The sequence below is a fragment of the Mus pahari genome, chromosome 10, assembly GCF_900095145.1.
Source record: "Mus pahari chromosome 10, PAHARI_EIJ_v1.1, whole genome shotgun sequence".
Lineage (NCBI taxonomy): Eukaryota > Metazoa > Chordata > Mammalia > Rodentia > Muridae > Mus > Mus pahari.
In genome coordinates this window covers 91,737,061-91,756,660 of record NC_034599.1, presented here as the reverse complement: position 1 = coordinate 91,756,660, position 19,600 = coordinate 91,737,061, and the positions used below count along the sequence as shown (strand labels likewise).

General features: G+C 45.3%; 1 protein-coding gene across 6 annotated transcripts in view; it reads right to left on the bottom strand.

Moving 5' to 3' along the window:
* The window catches only part of Nmnat3 (nicotinamide nucleotide adenylyltransferase 3), a 121,466-nt gene that overhangs the window by 50,508 nt on the left and 51,358 nt on the right, over positions 1 to 19,600 (bottom strand). For 4 of the 6 annotated variants that reach the window (XM_029543338.1, XM_029543339.1, XM_021207715.2 and 1 more), the window contains exon 2: positions 16,587 to 16,732. In XM_029543338.1, coding sequence (XP_029399198.1) covers positions 16,587 to 16,695 — 109 coding nt within the window. In that variant the 5' untranslated portion in view covers positions 16,696 to 16,732. The remainder of the gene's footprint in view (positions 1 to 16,586; positions 16,733 to 19,600) is intronic. The other 2 variants (XM_029543340.1, XM_029543337.1) reach the window with 1 other exon arrangement.

Here is a 19,600-nt window from a genome sequence, read left to right as displayed (position 1 = left end):
AAAAAAAAAAAAAAAAAAAAGAAAACATTTACCCCTTTGCTTGCATTTTCTTTTTTATTTCATGTATTTTTTTATCAACATGGGTTCGGTATTTATTTTTTTATGAGGGCATAAGCTGGTATCCTTAAATGTTTTGTTTCTTGAATGGTGCTAGATGAACCTAATAGTAATGCCTGTGGGTTGACTCTGGGTCTTTTTGACATGTGCTCATCATTTATCCAGCCCTGTGTTCTGGAACCCTAAGATGTCCAGGCTTAGCTCATCATTTCCCTGCTCCGGCCTCCTCCCTGTGCCTCTTTCCTTTCTTTGTGGTATCAGGCATGAACTCAGAGCCTTAGGCAAGTGACTCCAACATCTGCCCCAGCTGCACATGCCCAGCCCCCTTTACTCTTTAGACAGACTGCCATTAAGTCACTCTGCTGGCCTTGAACTTTTGATCCCCTGCTTCAGTTGTCTGAGTAGCCCTAGCCAGCAGTCCTGGGAGCAGTTCAAACATTCCAAGGTGCCCCTTTGCCCTTGACAGAAGAATGAATGGCATTTAGAAGCCAAGAGGCCTGGATGCACTCACTGCTACAGAAGTTTTATTGTTTCTAGACTTGGGTCATTCTCTCTCTCTGCCTCTCCCCCGTCCCCTCTCACTCCCCTCTGCTCCCCTCTCCCGTGTGTGTGTGTGTGTGTGTGTGTGTGTGTGTGTGTGTGTGTGTAGCTAGACTGGCTCAATAGTCAATGCCATAGGTGGGGCCTTTCTGTCTCTGCCTCTCCAGCACTGGTATTACTGTATTACTGGTATATATTACTGCATTTGACTTTTTATTATGTCCTAGGAATTAAAGTCAGGTCCTCATGCTTGTGTGCCAAGAACATATGTGTGTGTATATGTGTGTGTGTGCATTTTTTCCCTGCTCTAGTCTCCTCCCCATCCCTCTTCCCTTTCTTTGAGCACATGTCAAAAAGACCCAGAGCCAACCCACAGGTTCATCTAGGATAGTTCAAGAAAAAAATCCTTACTGTATATATATTTATATTTCTATCTTTCCACCATAACACAAGTTCCCACACCTCTCTATGACTATCCATCATGTGTGTGTGTGCACATGTGTGTGTGTGGGGGGGGGGTGTTGTTGAACTATGTGTTCATAATTAAACCTCAAATTCCAAGTAAACACTGGAGTCCATGATAGACTCCCTTCCTTCACTGGAGTGCCTTTCTTCAATAGTCCTAAATCTGTCTCTTATCCATAATCATGTTCTTCCTTGTGTGACCCTAGTATCTGCATACAGACATCGAAAAGCTGCCCAACCACTCCCTACTGTAGGGAGCAGAATGAACCTGCACACAACAGTCTTGAGCCTTGCAGGAGCCACCCTGGTGCTGTTTTCTGGGAGCCAAGGCTAGGTTCTTACTTTCTCTTCCTCTGGGGGGTTGTATATTCATTTGTAACACGGTGAGGCTCATTTGCTACTGTTTGCGTTTCATCTTGAGTTCTCCCAGGGCATCCTGGTTAGACTTTAAGTATGTATTCAGCCTTTCTGGCATGTGACTCCATGTTGTGACCGTGAGAGCTGTGAACACAGCGCCCAGAGAAGAATCTCTGCTCATCAGTCTCAGCGCCATCCTCCCCACTCCCTCCATCCATGTCCCAATCAACCAATCTCATTAGTTTATAAAATTTATTCTTAAATGATTTTGTCCTTTACAATTTATTTTCCCTATAATTATCAGTAACTCAAAAATTTCCCCAAGGTCTAACTCTGTCCTGACAACCTCATCTTCAGGAATATTTATACAGAGACATCTATTAAGTTCTGTTTAATGAATGCCCTTTTGTGCTGTTGGGAATTCTGCCTCCCCGCCTGTCTGCTCTGACGCTCCCCTGGTTTTGCTGAACGCTCTCTGCATGGGTTGTTGTGATGGTTTGCTTAGCAAAGATGCCAAACGCTGGCCCCTGACTCCGAGTGTTGGTAGTGACAGTCACTTCCTATTTGCAAGGCAGAGATGGTTACCAACCCTGGCACTTCCAGCCCAGAGCTCTCTCCTTAGGGATCTCAGAGCTTGGCCTGATGGACTGGGACAGAAGCAATTCTGGTTCTGCATCTTCTAGATCTGGGTTTTGCTAAACACTTACAAGCCTCCGTTCCCTTATCTGCAAAACAAGATCATTAACATTTAACCTCCGAAAGGCACGGGGCAGAAAAGAAAGTGACAGGAAGACATCCAATGTGGTCTTACTGTTTCTTGTGTATTTATTCCTTGTTAAGCTTTTTGAATGATTATGGAACTTGTATGTTTAAAAGAACAGAGTGATTTCATGTACCCTTCACTGGAACTCTCAACGGTAACAATCTACAGTGTTAAGAGTACAATATTTCAACCAGGATCTCAAGACTGACATAACCAGTGACCTTCCTCAGACATCTCCTGTTTTACACACTCATCCAAGGGCATGCACACAACAGGCGTGAGTGTGGCATAGTTTTGCTGAGATTATCTCATTATGGTGTCCATGCAACCACCAATAAAGACATGAACACTTCTATTACCTACTGCAAGGACAAGGCCCTAGTCTCATATTGCTCATTAATTACAATGCCCACTCCCTGTCTCCAGGACCCTGCCCCTCATCCCCAGCAGCCATTAATCTGTTCTTATATACTTTTGTCACATCAACAGTGTTATATAAGTGCAATCACATAACATGTGACCTTTTAGGAATGGCATTTTTGACTCAGTAGTATTCCCTGGAGATTCAATCGAGGTGCCGGGTGAGTAGTTCATATTTTACCGCGCAGAATTCTGTGCTGTGGATATAGCCACTGCTTGAAGGGCAGCTGGGTGCTTTCTGGGTTTGGGCTGCATGAGCAGAGCTGTGATGAACACTTGTGTACCAGTTTTTATGTGAACATCTTTCCATTCCTCTTGGGAAAATGCCCCAGTGTACAACTGCTCCAGTGTTTATTCCCTGAGAAGCTGTCTGCCACCCTCTCCTGAGTGCCAGGCCATGTTACTCTCCTGCCATGGGTCAGAGGGCTCCAGATTCCCTGCATTCCTCCTGGCATCTGCTGATGCCAAGAGTTTGCATTTTAGCTACTTCAGAAGGTGTGTAGTGATGCCGTTTGTGGTGCTGAGGTTGCGTTTTCTCACAGGCGGATGCTAGTTATCTCTCCGTGTCCTACTTACTAGCCACATATGCTCCACAGTGCAATGTCTCATTATGTCTTTGCTCTTTCCTGCTTTGATGGTTGAGTTTGGAGTGTTCTTCCCTCTATTCCAGAAACTAGTGCCTTGCTGCATGTGGCTTCCAATAACTCTTTTTTTGGGGGGGGATGAGCGAAGTACACTAGTTTTGCATTTGTGTGGGAGAAAGGAGGGGGTGATGTGGAGGCAGGAGAAGAGATTTGGGGCATCTTAGTTAATGAATAATGGGGTCCCCATTTTTATAGCACTGGACAGAAAAGGTCACATGCAGGGCTCCGTGAAGAGCTAAGGGCAGCGAGCACACATGCCAAGGCAGTGCCGTTCCTAGTCCAGCCTGGAGCGGCAGAGTCTAATGCTGTGCCTTCCACAGAAACTGCCTCCTCGTGGGTATGTTTAGGATTTGAGTCCCTTAAGTCACATCTCAAGGAAGAAACAGAAGGACAAGGAAAACACTGATGTATTATTAAATCAGGAAAAAAATCTCCTTTCGAAAGAATATAACACATACACACACACCCTCAAATCCTTGAAGCCTCAGGGGAAAAAAATTATCTTGGTTCAAAACAATTGCTGGAGTAATTCACCATTTTAAAACCCATCTTCTCTAAAAAATTCTTTTAAATTAGAAATGCGAAGACAAAAGTTTTTTTTTTTTTTTTCCGCCTTCCACTTCAGACCAAGCTGGAACGCTGCCCATGAATATATATTAAAATCACTGTTTGATTAATACATGTCCGTGTGAGCCCAAGATTAAAGCAACATGCTGAGCTTATACAGTATTTACTTATGTTCTCACAGTATCTCCAAAAACCCAGAAGACCCAGAACTGGGGCTGTCAGTGGCTTAAATGGAATTATTATAGCTTAATTTCCCCCTTATCTCAGATTGTACTGCACTGCCTTATCATGATGCATTTAACTCTCTCCATATGCACTGTGCACTGGAGAATTAAAATGAAAACCACAGGGCAGGCAAAGGGCTGTGCATCATACAGACTCCGATCAGACATTTTTACTTAACGTGGAAAACTGGGCGTGTAAATGATGTTATAATAAATATGCCTCTGTTTAAAATGCAAGTCACTGTGAGGAAAAACTAGGAACCATAAAATACCTTTCCCCTCCTCAAGGTTGTCCAAAGGGGAACAAAAAAGGACAAGCCTTTGGGCTGGGTTGTTATCTTTACGACGCAATTTAATCCGGGATGCCACGGGCACGTGGGGGCGAGATCGTTAGGAAATAACATCATAAAGTATCAAGAAAGGACTAAGAGAAAGCAGGAGATACTATTCTGCGGTTTCCCTCTCTCCCATGCATAGATATGAGAAGATTATGCTAACCCTTCTGGTCATGGCCAGCCCTGAGCTAGGACTTATACACAATGCAAAAGAGGTCAAATAATGCACTGGATATATAGTGTGAGCCTCTCATTGAAGCCTTGAAATAAATAACCCTGTAAGGTTCAGAGATGCTGTCTCCAAGTGACAACTGAGGAAACGAACTCTGGCTGGAGTAAACTGCTCAGGGCTGTGTGGCTGCTGAATGGGCTTGAGACTGACTGCAGTCCGTGGCCTTTTCTGTGACCTATGGTCACAGGGAGGGGTGCGGTATCTGCCCTGGACCCTACCACTACCACATTTTGTCCTGTGAGTATGGGCATCTAAGAGAAGTCAGAAAGCTCTTGGGAGCTAGAGGCATGCTGAGCTCTGCTAGGTGGCGATCAGAGCTGAAAGGGGATTTCTGTGTCATGGCAGAGATTCCATCTGGGGGCTGTTTTGGGACTCCAAAATTAGCCTGTGACCACTTCCTGTTCACCTTAGCTGACTTAGACTCTGCCCTGTCCAAGGCTGTCCCTGGAATGCCACATCGGGAGAACTCAACAGTAACCCCCTGTTGCAGCACGGAGGGGACATGAAAGGAACCCTGGCCTCGGGGACAGACAGCTGAGGGCAGGCTGCAGTGCCCTACATATTAGCTGTGGTGAGTGTAACTTCCCTGTGCCTCAGTTTCCCTACTGTAGAGTCAGGGGTAGTAACCCTACCTGAGCTTCTCTGCACACATCCTCCTCCTCTCATCATTCCCCATGGGACGCCGTCCTGGGAAATCCTGTTATCCCTCTTCCGATCCACTCTCAGTCTCCTCTGTGGTCCATTTGATTCCAACACGCCTGAGGTGCAGAAGCAGCTTCCTCTCTGTAAGATGCTGCTGTGCTTAGAGCATTGTCTGGGGGCCCTCTACCACCTTCTCCACAGTCACTTGTAAGGGTCTGCACTCCGGCCTGGACTACCCTCCGCCTCTGTCCTCCCACACTCCCTTCTGTCCTCACAGTGCATTTCCTTGTCCTTAGGGCTCCTGCCATCATCTACAACCCCACGGCTACACTTTGGCCACACTCTGACGTGCTTCTCTTCATCTGACCACTAGGTAGACCATTTCCCTGTCTGCACAGAAGAGCTACCCTGGAGTCCCACTTCCTTATCTCTAAAAGTCCCTCCTCAACATCTGGAGTCCCGAGGCCCCCTCACATCTGGACCTCCACAGCTTCAACCCTTCCCGAGTCACTATTTGCCACTTCTGGCAAGCCTGTGCTTCTGCCTCTAGAGGCTCAGCCTCTCCAGTCCTTAGCTCTCACCAGCCATCTATTCTGCCTGTCTTCTGGAGGATCCCAAGATCAGTCGCCCTGCAAGACCTGAAGCAAAGCACGATGTCCTATGAACCCCACCTTCACCCCCTCTTTCCCACGCCTCATAGCACACTACTGCCCTTGCTGAACTGTTATCCCCTCTTCTCGGAAGTTGCCCCGGAACGACCACCTGGAAAATCCACCTCCCAGCATGGCTCAGAAGTCTTCAGTTGGGACCTGCCACACTGACCCAGCATGCAGTAGAGGTTCCGGTTCACATGGTCTCACATAGCATATCCAATATTCTCCCTTCTTTGCAGGCCTCCCTCTCAGGACTGAGCCGCCCATCTTGGAAGATAGTGCAGTAGGCTCTCTCTCTCCCTTGCTCCAAGCACCACGTTTCAATGCCCAGTGTGCCCTGCTCATCCACTCCAGGTTTTCCAGAGCTGCAGTGTTACCTCCTGGAGCCTGCCAGGGACCTTCCTAGAAGAGAGGCTGAAAGCATTAGGCCAGCCAGCAGATCGGCCAGCAGATGCTGAGCTCAGAGGGCACAGGGGCTAGAGCAGTCGGGTTCCCTCCCCGTGGTCGAGACTTGTGGTGCAGCTTGAGCTCATCAAGACAGATGAGGAAATGAAAGCTTAGGCCAGCACTCCAACCTCCTTCTGTTAGACCTTAGCCCCCAAAGTCCCCAAACAGTACCACCAGTTGGGTACCAAGCTCTCAAATGAGTCTAGGAGGGGCAGTTTATAGCCAAACCATGACAACTACATGTTACGAACACTGTCTCTTACCGGCTTCCTGGCATCCTCTGTTCAGTGTGTACGCTCACAGGTCCAACAGAGAGAAAAAGAGAAATTGATGAGCAGCTGATTCTCCTCTCAGAGTCCTAAGAGCCACATTGTCATCTGCTGCAGGGCCTTCACACATGTAACTTCCAGGCTGAAAGTGTCCTTGCACCTCTAGGCCCTAGCCACCCTCGCTTCTAACAAAGTCAATAATGCTTTATGGTTCTACTCCAGCTTAGTCACTTATAACCTTAGAAACGACTACCCTGGATTCTCTGTGTATGCCAAATCGCCACACGGTTCACAGCAATAGCTATCAGAATGTCCCCTTTAGTGGCATATGTCACGCTGATAACTTTTATTTCTGGATTTGATTTCTGCCTGCCCCTACCATGCGGATTGCTCCTGCCTCTTTGTGTCCTTCAGTTTAGCCTAGTACCCAGTGCAGTCGGTCAGTAAAGGGTTAGGTGAATGGAGGAAGCATGGTTGGTGGTTATGGGCAGAGAGGGCAAGTGGCTCTACCTCCACCTCCGGCTAAATGTGTGACTTCAGTCAAGATATTTTATCTCCCTGAGCTTTTGCCCAAGCTTCCTCCTCTAGAAAACCAACAGCATCACTTCATAGGAGGGTTTTCAAAGGTGAATGCGTTTGCTCAGGGCATCTAGGACTACCAGAGTGTAGTAAATAATGGTACAAATGTAGTTAAAGACAAAAACTGAACAGGTGCTAACTCACTGCTACAGGAATGTCTTAATTAAGCTGACAAGATTTGATGCTAAAAAGCAAATACAAGCGGACTGTTGTCGAAGCATAGGCCAGTGGCTAAACATATTGATTAGAAAACACCAACCCATTTAAATAGCAGAAAACAACATTTAAATTTAATCCAGCCTCCATTTGTAAGTTTGTGACTGCATGTTGGGCAACAACCACTTACCACTGGGAATACATCCAACATCTTCAGAGAAATGCAGGCTCGAATTCTTAATAGATTCAGTGAATGCTTTAGGTATGTCTGAAGCTATTGACTAGTCATGTGTTTGGCTGAATAATCTCTTTGGAAATCAGAAAACAAGAATAACAAAACCCAAATAAACTTTTAAGAACCACTGACATTCCACTATGCAAATTTATCCACGAAGCCTTTTAGAGTCTCTGTGGAGCCTCAGCGCAGAGTGCAAAGCCAGCAGGCGCCCGTGATTAAAGGCAAGGGAAATCCATGGGCACCTTTCAGTCTTCAGGCCCATAACTTATTCCCTAATAGCCTTCCAAGTTAAGGAGCTTGAATGATGGGTGTGGCATTGACCCACTGAGAGGGGACTCTGGTGGGGGATGATTGGTTATGCAAATCCACCAGTGTTTTGAATTTTTTCCTTTGTACACACGGCTCATCATTAAGGGACGCATTATCATAGGCCAATGGGCAAATACTTTTGACATATTACAGTGCTTCTGTCCATTTTCAAGGGTCTGTTCAAGAAAAAAGAAAAAAAGAAAGAAATAGGTAAAGAAAGATGAGTTCCAACTGGCAGAAGGATTATTGGCTGTGAAAGAGGAATAGGTTCAAAATAAAAATGGCAGAGAGCTACAGCAGGAGAGAACAGAATGAACACAGGGAGCCAGGCTGTTTAATTCAATTTCTATGTATGCGGTACAACGGAGAACCTTGAGTTGGTTTTGGTGAATACACCAACAGAAGGGAGATTTTGTTATTATTATGAAAAAAGAAAAAGTCAGCTGGGGGAGGGGTCCAGATTTTTTCTCAGCCTTAATGGTGACCTGTTTTGGATGGAGAGAAAATGTGCCGGTTTAAATGCTTGTTCCTGGAGAGCAGGGGTTGGGTCAAGCTTGGTACACACATCTGGCTGTGGGACTCTGGGTAGTTGGAGATGACACCTGACTGGGGAAGGGAAATTCCCAGAGCACCACCCTATAATGGCAACACAGGCCCTCTCTATGCCTGCACCTCCCACGTCAGTCAGCTGCATTTCCCGTGTCCAGGGAGGGCTGCTATTCTCCTGTGTCTAGGTTTTATCCATCCTGAGCCTCCCCTCCCCACACCAACTGAGCCCCATACTAAGTTTTCTATCTGGATTCCATCGTCTGGCCATCAAGGCAGCACTCTACTGTCTGGCAGCAGGTACAGTTTTGCCCACTCTGTTTGCAGCATGTGTCTGGTCTGGAGAAGTTGAAGTGATAATGGGATGCTAAAAACAATGCACAGAATCCCAGGACACTGTGCACTTGCAAACATGGCTAGCTACTTTTCAAAACAGGACGGAGAATGAAGGCAAGGCAGTGGCCAAGGCAGCATCTGATGCAGGCCCTTTTACTTACCAAGAGACAGAAATCAAACCCAATAGGAATATGTAATATAGCCATAGGACCAACTGTCTATGCATTTGGTAGTTACTGGGGACTTTGGGGAAAGCAGAGCTCTCTGAAAGCTCCCTAGGCCATGCAAAGCCTTCCCACAAGGCAGAAGGAGAGCCCTCGGGTACACAGTGGGTGGGTACGTGCAGTCTCCATGGATTTAGATGGAGCTGATTGCGAAGTGGCCCATTCCATACAGGCGAACAAGCCCTGCCCTGAGATCCTCACAACACAGCATCCTTAAAGCCAGAGGCTTTTTGATGAGTCATGGTTGGCAGGAAAGGTATTCAGTGTTCAGGTCTTATGGTAGTGGAGCCTGGGTAGAAGCTACAGTGTCCCACATTCCCTTTTAAAGTATGCAGGGAATATTGGGCTATGGCTGTGTACATTTCCTTCTACACAATGAAGAGCACCTTTTATTTTATGTAAGTAATAGTTCCTTTTGAGAAAAATAATTCTTTGGTAACCTCTACTATCTATGTGGGTTTACATTGCTCCATGAATACCACCTTATAGTTGATTTGCTTGAATCAGGATTCAAACTCGGTCCAAACACAATATTTCATGTATGTTTTTTGAGTCTCTGTTGAATTATACAGTTTCGTATTCCACTTTCTTGTTATTTATTTGTTAAAGAAATTGGGCCATTGATCCTAAAGAACTTACGGAATTTTATATAGAACTGAGACAACTCTGTGGAGTCAACTTTTTAAAGTTTGGTAACTCTGTATGTGTGTGTGTGCGTGTGTGTGTTGCAAAGACATCAATTTGCAGGCATACAAACTCATGTATGTGCATATCAAGAGCAGAGCAGATTTGGGGACTCTTTATCATTCGCTGCCTTATTGCCTTGAGACAGTGAACTAGATCACTGTTTTCATTAGGCTGGTTGGCCAACAGGCCCACCCCCAAATGCTGGACAGGGTTGTAGGCATGTGTGGCCATGCCCAGCTTTTTACACATGTGCTAGGAATTTGAATGTGGGTTGTTTTTCTTGCACACTGAGTTCTTACCCACTGAGCCATCTCCTCAACCCTGTTTGGTCATTTTAATATACATATAACTGACATACAATAAGTTATATATATTTAAGCAGTATAATTTGAGGTGTGTGTGTGTCTGCATTTGTGTGTGTGTATCTGTGTCTGTGTTTGTGTGTGTGTGTGTGTATCTGTGTCTGTGTGTGTGTTTGTGTGTCTGTGTTTGTGTGTGTGTGTCTGCATTTGTGTGTGTCTGTCTGTGTGTGTGTGTCTGCATTTGTGTGTGTGTGTCTGTGTCTGTGTGTGTGTGTGTCTGCATTTGTGTGTGTGTGTGTGTGTGTGTCTGTGTCTGNTGTGTGTGTGTGTGTCTGTGTCTGTGTGTGTGTGTGTCTGCATTTGTGTGTGTGTGTGTGTCTGTGTCTGTGTTTGTGTGTGTGTGTGTGTGTGCATGCATTCCTGACTTTACACAGGTGCTATGGAGTTGAGCCGAGGTCCTCATGTTACACATAAACATCCTACTTCCTAAGCTACTTCTACCCCGCCAATTTGATAACAGATGCACACACACATGCATGCACACGTATATATCCCTTAACACAGGAACATGTTTCTACTTATGCCTTACCTTTGGCCACTTTCCTGCCCCCAGCTCCTACTGTCACTGTAGATTAACTTGGTGTTTTCTAGAACTTTCTAGAAATGGGATATAAAATCTGCTCCTTTGGTGCTGACTTCATTCACTCAGCACCACTGTTTTTGAGATTCATCTCTGTTACTGGTTTGATCTGTTTCCTGTTGATTACAACCACAATCTGCTCATGTATTCACAAGCTGGCTTGTTTAATAGCTCAAGCTGCTCTGAGCACTTATGCACAGATTTGGGCACATGGGCATAGTAGGTAGACATTTAACTTCTAAGAAACTGCAACGCTACTAAAAGCAGCCATTGCCCATTTACATTCATCAGCCTGGAAGAAGAGAATGCTCCTGACCTGCCCTCACAGGGGTGGTGGTGCCACTGTGCTTTTAACTGCAAGTCCTCTGAGCGTCTTTTCATGTGATAATTCGCCATGCACCTATCTTTCGGGTGAAGTCCACTATGCTTTGTTTAATCTCTGGGTCCAGAGGTCCCTACACATTCTGGATCTGAGTCTTATCAAATTTGAATTCTGCAGATCTCCTCTGGCTTGTGATTTGTCCTTTCTCTGGCTTTACTGCGTCTCGCAGGAGCATCTGTCAGTTTTGATTAACTCCAGCTGACCACTGTTTTTCATTATGAATCACGCTTTGGGTGTTTTATGTAAGACATCTTTACCCCAAGTCACAGAGATGGTTTCCTGTGCTTGCTTCTGGGAATTCTGTGCTTTGGGGCTTTTATATTATGGCTTATGATCTATTTGGATTAGAGTGCACTATGATGTATGAATTAAATATATTTTGTACAGTACCTGGTTATTTTAGTACCATTTATGGAAAAAAAAAAAAACTACCCTTGTCTATCATGTTGTCTTTTGTACTTTCACAAAATCAGCTGTCTATATAACGGGGTCAGCTCTGGCCCCCTCAGTTCCATTGATCTGTTTATCTGCAGCAGCAAAGTATTGTCACAAGGGCAGCAGCTTGATAATTATCTCTAGAGACAGATAATGACAATCCTCCAAAACTGTGTTTCTCTCTGTTATGTTCCTCTCCTGGCCATTCTACCTCTGTATAAATATTAGAATCATCTTATTGCTACTGAAAACCTACTGCAATTACGATGAGTCTATAGGAAAATTTGGAGAGGTTTTCCTGAGAAAGGAGATGGTAGAGGAGTATGGGGGACAGGCTGAGCATATTATGTGATTTGTATTAATATGTCCTTATAAAAACTTATTAGTAAAGCCCACAAAGATAAATTTTAACATGAGTCTTCCAACCCATGGACAAAGCTATATAATATGTATAGTCTTACTTAAGGTTTCTATTGCTGACCAAGGCAACTCTTAGAAACAAAAGCATTTAATTGGGACTGACTTACAGTTTCCGAGGTTTAGTCCATTACTGTCATAGAGGGAAACATGGTTTGCATGCAGATGTGGTGCTAGAGAAGAAGCTGAGAGTTCTATATCTGGATCAGTAGGCAGAGAATGTGACATGCTAGGCCTGGCTTGAGCTTCTGAGCCTTCAAAGCCACCACCAGTGACACACTTCCTCCAATAATGCCACACCCACTCCAACAAGGCCACAGCCCCTAATTGAGTCTATGGGGCCCATTTTCACTCAATCTACCACATATATAATACATAATATATATTATACATGATAAAAAATAAAAAATAAAAAGCTCTGACATGACATTATGAAACAAGGAACCTCCAAAGATGCTGTTGAGCTCATTTCCCATCAGCCATCTACTGCTGGGCATGCAGCCTACGCTTAAGAGTAGTTCGTATTCCTAGTGAGACTTCCTTGGAGAAAACCAATGTTCAGTTACAAGTGGTTATCAATTGGAGATGGCTCTGGGTTAGGGATAGAGGCACCCGTCTACTTCTTTCAGCTCTAGGACACCATCTGGTGCAGATCCGTGGAGGCCTTGTAGATGCTGCCTCAGTCTCTGTGAGCTCACATTGATCCTGTAGACCAGAAAGCCTGGTTTCCTTGGTGTCCTCCGTCCCCTCTGGCTCTTACACTCTTCCCACATCCTCTTCTTCAGGGTTCCCTGAGTCATGAGGGATGGGGTTTGATGGAGACGTCTGTCTTTCACTCTCTCCATATTGTCTGGCCACGGATTTCAGTATTTTGGAACTGAGGTTAAGTTTGTAATTATGGAAAGGCTTTCTTATTCCTGGTAACAGTCTTTCCTCTGAAATTTCTGTCCTCTGATATGACAGCAGCTCCAGCTTTTGTTTAATTAGTGCTCGTGTGGGACAATTTTCAATCCCTTTCCCCTGAATATATCTCCATTTTTACATGTAAGATGTGGTTTTTACACGTAATACTTTCTTATTTGCAATTTTCCTTTCCACCATTTCAGTTACCCATGGTCAACTAGCCTATGACAATATTAAATGAAAGTCTCCAGAAAGAGCTCACACATCTTAAATAACATTTTATTACAGTGTACTGTTAGAGCGCCATTCCATTTTACTAGCTCCTGCTGTTAACATCTTCCTTTGCCTAATGTATAAATTCAACTTTACTATAAGAGTGTAGGAAGAATGCAGTGCATCAGGTCTGATGGGGGTTTTTCAGCTTTTGGCATCCACAGGGTGTCTTGGAACCCATCTCCCTGCACATAAAAGGGCAGCTCAACTGTACAGAGCTACACCTTGCTTATTATGCTGGATGTGATAATCCAATGTGTATCAGATGCCACCAGTCTATATTTAAGGTGATTATTGATATCATCAGGTTTTGGTATCTCCTCTACTTGTTTTCTGTCCATCCCACCTGTTTCTGTCCCCTCTCTCTTCTTTTGATTAATGGAGTATATCCTAGTGCTATGTTACTTCCTTTGTAGACTTGTTAGCCACAGTTGCCTGCTCTGACATTTGGGGGTTTAAAGCAGGAACAACGGCTCAAGCTACAAAGTGCTTGTCTTCTAGCAGGAGAACCCGAGTTTAATCCTCAGACCCCACACAAAACAACTGGGCATGTGCCTTAATTAGGGTTCTACTGTGGTGAATAGACACCATGGCCACGGCAACTCTTATAAAGGGGCTGGATTATAGTTCTAGGGGTGTAGTCTATTATTGCCATGGTGAGAGGCATGGCGGCTTGCAGACAGGCATGGTGTTGGAGAAGGTCCTGAGAGCTCTACTTCTTGATCCCAGATAGCAGGAGTCTGTGTATCACAGTGGGAGTAGCTTGAGCATGTAAGTCCTCAAAGCCTGCCTCCACCACAACTCCTAATGAGGCCACTCTTCTCTACAGGCCAAGCACTCAAACACATGAGTCTACGGAAGCCATGTCTACTCAAACCATCACTGCAGAGTTTTATGTGGACTCGTAATCATAGCACCAGGGTGGCAGACAGGTAAAACTCTGAGGTTCATCAACTAGTCAGTGTAGCCAGGCTGCTTGCCCAGGTCAGTGATTCAGTCTGTCTCAAAAAGGCGGGGGTGGGGGGGGGGGGGGGTGTGCATCCAAGGAACACCACCAGAGGTTGTGTTGTCCTTTTACCTTCACAGATGCACATTCTCTCTCTCTCTCTCTCTCTCTCTCTCTCTCTCTCTCTCTCTCTCTCTCTCTCTCTCTCTCTCTCTCTCNCACACACACACACACACACACACACACACACACACACACACGCACACACACACATATTCTGGGGTTTAAACGCTTATCTTTAACATATCACAGTCTATCTTGAGTAAACAGGAATGTTTCACAGGCAGAATACTTGCGTTTTACCCCTCTGAACCAGTGTATTAATGCTGCCCCCTCCCCATCCAGGTTACTTCTGCAGGCTAGAATCCCACAATATTGAATTTTCACTTAACCTGTCAACCTCCTTTTAAAGACATTTAAATGTTAAAAGCCCCATCTTCCTTGAATGTGCCTCCTGTGGTCAGTCTCTGCAATCCCTCAGGGAAACCCCCATTCCTGGTTGTCACCTCTCCTACCCAGGGGAATTTAGGAGCCTGACTTTTGAAGTACAGGTCTGCTGGTGATGAGTTCTCCCAGCTTCTGTGTCTCTGCAAATATCCTTACTTTGGTTTTATCTTCCAAGGGTATTTCTGCTGGATATGGAGCTGGCTACAGAACTCTGGACTGAAGGGCCTTTCTTTCTCTTCTTTAGGGGAATCATTTTACTGAATTCTCCTGGTAAATTCAGTAATAGGGCACTGGCTGTCATCCTTACTTTTCTTCTCTTGTGGCTGCTTTTAAGATTTTTGTCTTCCTTCTGGTTTTTCCAAATCTGAGGATCACACCCCTTGGGCTGTTTCCCTCCTGCCTGTTAAGTTTGGCTTTTCTGGGCCCCTTGGACCTGTGGGCTGTTTCCATCAAATCTGGACACATCTCAGCCTTGACTTCTGCAAACACTTTTCCTCCTCTCTTTGTGAATTTTCCTTTTGAGATCCCAGCGACAGATATGTAACACTGCTTAAAGCTATTACACACATCATGGTTACTCCTGTTTTAGAAATATTTTTTCTCTCTCTGTATTTTCTTTTGGTTGGTCCCCTTTGTATCTGCCCCCCACCCCTGTCTTTTCTGTGATGTCTTTTACTATACTAACACCATATATACTATCCATACATATATACATATATAACTATAATACTAGCCGGTGTGTTTTCACCGCACACATTTCGCTCCAACCCTATAAGTTTGATTTGGGTCTTTTAAAATGTTTTCTATGTTTTTATTTAAACATTGAACATCTGGCACATAACCATTGATTCCCATCTTTGTTAATTCTAACATCTGCTTTAGCTTTGGCTGGTTCTGGTTTGGTTTCAATGAGTGATTTATCTGTTTCTATGATTATGGATGTTGGCTCTATACTTTTTGGGAACAGAATACCAAACTTCTCTTTCACGGTTGATGGGATCACTACCAGAACACAGGGTCTGTTTCCTCCCTAACCTGCTAGCCCTGGGCTAACCTTCGCCAGCCTCATAGGCGGAGACTCCTGACCTCTGTAGCTGATGCTTACTGGGAGGCAACTAATCCCAATGACAGGTGGTGCCAATCCTGTGGCTCTGCTGCAGCCACAGTTGCTGCCCTCCTGATACATGGAAACTGGCCATGCTCTTGTATTTTTATTTGCACTTGCATTGTTTCACAGTGATCTGCAGTATCTATGTTCAAGTTTATTGGGCATTTACAGTTTTTTGGAATACTGCCTACTGATGTCCAACGAGCAATTGTAACTGCATTGCTTGTATTTCAAAAAATTTCTTTATAAAAACCATTTATTTACCATGCATAGACATTCATGATCATTTGATCAGTAGTAAAAGCATGTTTTGTAAACAAATTCATGGTTCTATAAAAATAAGCCAACATTTGTGAATGATTTCTGTGAATGATTGACATGTTACTCAAATGCTCTTTTTTTAATATTCAAAATAAATAGGAATTGATTCTGGTATAAAAATGCCTCTAAAGGCAAAAATTTTGGCCAACACAGTAATACAAAACACATTTATGAAAACATGATGCAGACATAAAATGTATTTATGAATATATAAAACACTTTGTTACAGAGAAGAACCTATTCTTCAGATGGAGAAATGTCAATTCCTATTATTGAATTTTTGTTTACCTGCTGCAGGCAGCAGGGCATTTCAAAGGCGTGTGTTACCTATTCCCAGCTGTGCGGGTAAATGTGGGGAGCATCCAAGAGGCCCTGGGTAGGGCAGCTTCCCTAAACTATCCCTTCCCCAAGCCTTCAGTGTTCACAGACCGACGTTAGGCGAGCAAGGAAGAGGGACTCTGAGACATATCAACCCATGCCAAGGGATGGACTCGCATACATCATACAGCTAAAGTCAAGAGCCCTCTACCCAGGTTGGGGGAGATGCGTCCTATAACATAAGGGGAGAATGACTTGACAAGCAGTCTTACTCAAGGTAACAATGACACCATCAAGCAAAGCCCCAGCTCATCAGGCCTCTAGCGCCTGAGTCTCTGACTGACCTGTTTGGTGTAGGTGGTCTCTGGCCACCTCAAACAAGCGCAGGTGCATATTCGTGATGGGGTTGAAGGAACCACAGGCCAGAAGCACCACGGGGATTCGGTTCTTCATGCCGTCACACACATCCACACCCGCAGTGGCCACCCTGCTTTTATAGGGACAAAAAAAAACAAAACAAAAAAAACAACTCATGTCAGAAAGTTAGCCTGGAGACAACTGTCTAAATGAGAGTCTACACCACACACAACCCAGATCCGTCACTACAAGATATACCAAGGCGGCAAGGACAGCAATGTTCACGGAGAGCTCGCCACAGTCCAGGGTCTGTGTCTAGTGCTACAAACCACATTCAGGCTCAAATGCAGACTGTGTGGCTCAAAGACCTCAGGAGCTGCCAGGCCAGGTCTGTAGGCAGCCCAAACTCAAAGTCTGTACTTGCTCTTCCTGATTTCTTCCCTGGGCTCTCTTTCATGACCTCAGGGTCCAAAGGAGTCTGCCTGACTTCCACCATGTCATCTGTGAGAGATTCCAGGGTGGCACTTTTGAAAGCCTTTGTATTTTGAAATAATTTTAGACTTATAAAAGTTGCAAAATCCTTCTGTACAGATAATTATGACATATTCTTTACCTAGATTTCCCCAATAGTAAAATGTTTGCCACACGTTTGAACATTCATTCTCTGCATACACAAACCTCCGGCTTTCCCTGTAAAGTGTTTGTGAGGAGGTTGTAGACATGCTAACACCTCTGCACGGTTCCACCCGCTACACTTTACCTGGGAGCTAAGAACTCTGAAAGGCCAGGCCCAGCCTCTCACCTCCCTACACTGTGACCAGCAGCACTGAGGTGTGGATAAAGGAGAGAAGAATCATTCTGGCCATGGCTAGCTGCTGGGGGCTCTCTTGACTCTGGCTACGCTGCCCTGGGGGTAGCAGGGAAGAAGCGTCACTCAAGGCAGGCCTGGGGTTGACTCCTGGCTGTGCCTCTCAGGGTCTGTGAGACCAAAGACAAACCGGAGCTCCCTTCTAAGCCTCAGTTTCTCCCTTCCTCAACCACAAGGAAGAGGAGAGAGAAAGTAGCCAGGGACCTGTGACAGGCAGCTTTTAGAGGGCTCCCAATCTTTGCTCCTGGTAGTTATTTGTAATCCTTCCCCCTGGAGTGTGGGCTGGAGCTAACAGAATACAGCTAACTGGTGGAATGCCAGTTCTGAGATAAGGTGACAAAAGGACTCCAGCTTCCCTCTTGTTCACTTCTCTTGCTTTCTTGTTTGCTCTCAGATGAAGCCAACTGCATGTTGTGAGCTGCCCAGAGGGGCTGACAGGGCCAGGGACTGAGGGAGAGCGATGGTCACCAAAGAGCACAAGAAACAGTGTCAGTAACAACTATGTATGTGAGTGGGCAGGTGGTGCTGGGTTCTATAAGAGAGTGTTAAGAGATAGTGTCCTGAGTTCGGCCATCTCAGGAACAAGTTCCATCTTGTTGGCAGGGTCAAAACTGAGTCCATGTTCCCAGGTCCTGGGAACGAATTTCTGTTCTGTTCCTTCAGATGTTTCCTATTTATCTGTTAACCTGTAAAGGTTGTACATAAGGAAGATGCTGTTATCCATTATCTAAACTAAGGCACATAAGTCAGAAATGTGCTGCCTGTCTTGACTTAATTGACTACAGGCATCTTGCCCACTCCTTTGTTCCCTTATCATTCTAAATTCCAGATCAGAGTCCAGGGGGAACCTGGCTGCATAAGCTGACCCTCGGACCATGAAACCAGGTGACCCAGCTAAGGCCCAGTCACCAATGCTAACTTCCTTGCTTAACCCCTTGTGGCAAAATATGATTGGTCAATGCAACAGCCTACTCCATTCCCCCTGGCTTTGTGTTTCCATCCTGTAAATATGTTGTACAATCTTCCTGCAGGGATGCCGTTCAGATCCCGAGCGCTCAGAAATAAAGCTTTCATTTTTAAGCATCTGTCTCCGAAGTGAGTTTTCTCAGTTTCCACCCCAAACTCAACAAAAGCAGGCCGAGTGAGCCATGAAGAGCAAGCCGGTAAGCAGCACCCCTCCACGGCCTCTGCATGGTTCCTGCCTCTAGGTTCCTGCCCTGTGTGAGTTCCTGTCCTGATTTCCTTTGATAATGAGCAGCAATATGGAAGCGCAAGCCAAATAAACCCTTTCCTCCCTAACTTGTTTTGGTCATGGTGTTTCATCACAATGATAGCAACCCTAACTAAGACACCCTGAGTCAAAAGATGTGGTCAAGCTATAGCTGGACACCTGATCCATAGACACTGTGGGACTACAAAGCAATGATAATAAATAAATGAATACATTTATTACATGTTTGAAGCTGCTACATTTGGGGGGTAATCAACAGCACCAGAGGCTTGTGTGCGACCTGGGCCCTGCTGTCCATATTTTCTGGCTTGTACCCACGCATTGTCTACTGGATGCTTTTTTTTTTTTTTTTTTTTAAATCTAAGCAACAGTGAACTTTATGTCACCGGTTTTCATCAGCTCCCTGTGACACCTTCCCTTCAAGTTTCCAGATTAAAGCTATTTTCCCCCCAAACCAGGATAGCCCCCAGCACGCTTGCCTGTTAGTATTCAGCACCCAGGACTTTCTTTCTGTTTACCTCCCTTTCCAGTAGGACTCACCAAGGGAGAGGGGTTGGGATGGGGTGAGCTAATCCACAGCAGCTGAGACAGAGCTGGGATACAGCTGCCCAGCTGCTGAGAGGGCTGAAAGTTACGATGGTTTTTTTCTGCTTGGAACTCGCTCAGCTGCTCTGGGATGTGCCTCAGCATCCTGTCTAAGCTCCACCCTGCAGTTACCTGTAGGCCTGACCCACTATAAAAGGGGCTGCTTGACCCCTCCTCCCTCTCCTACTCTTGTTCTCCTGGGCTCCTCCCTTCTTGCTCCCTGCTCCTCCCTTCCCCAGTCTCTTCCCCTTCTCTGTCCACTGCTCCATGGCCTCTTCTCTCTCTCTCTCTCTCTCTCTCTCTCTCTCTCTCTCTCT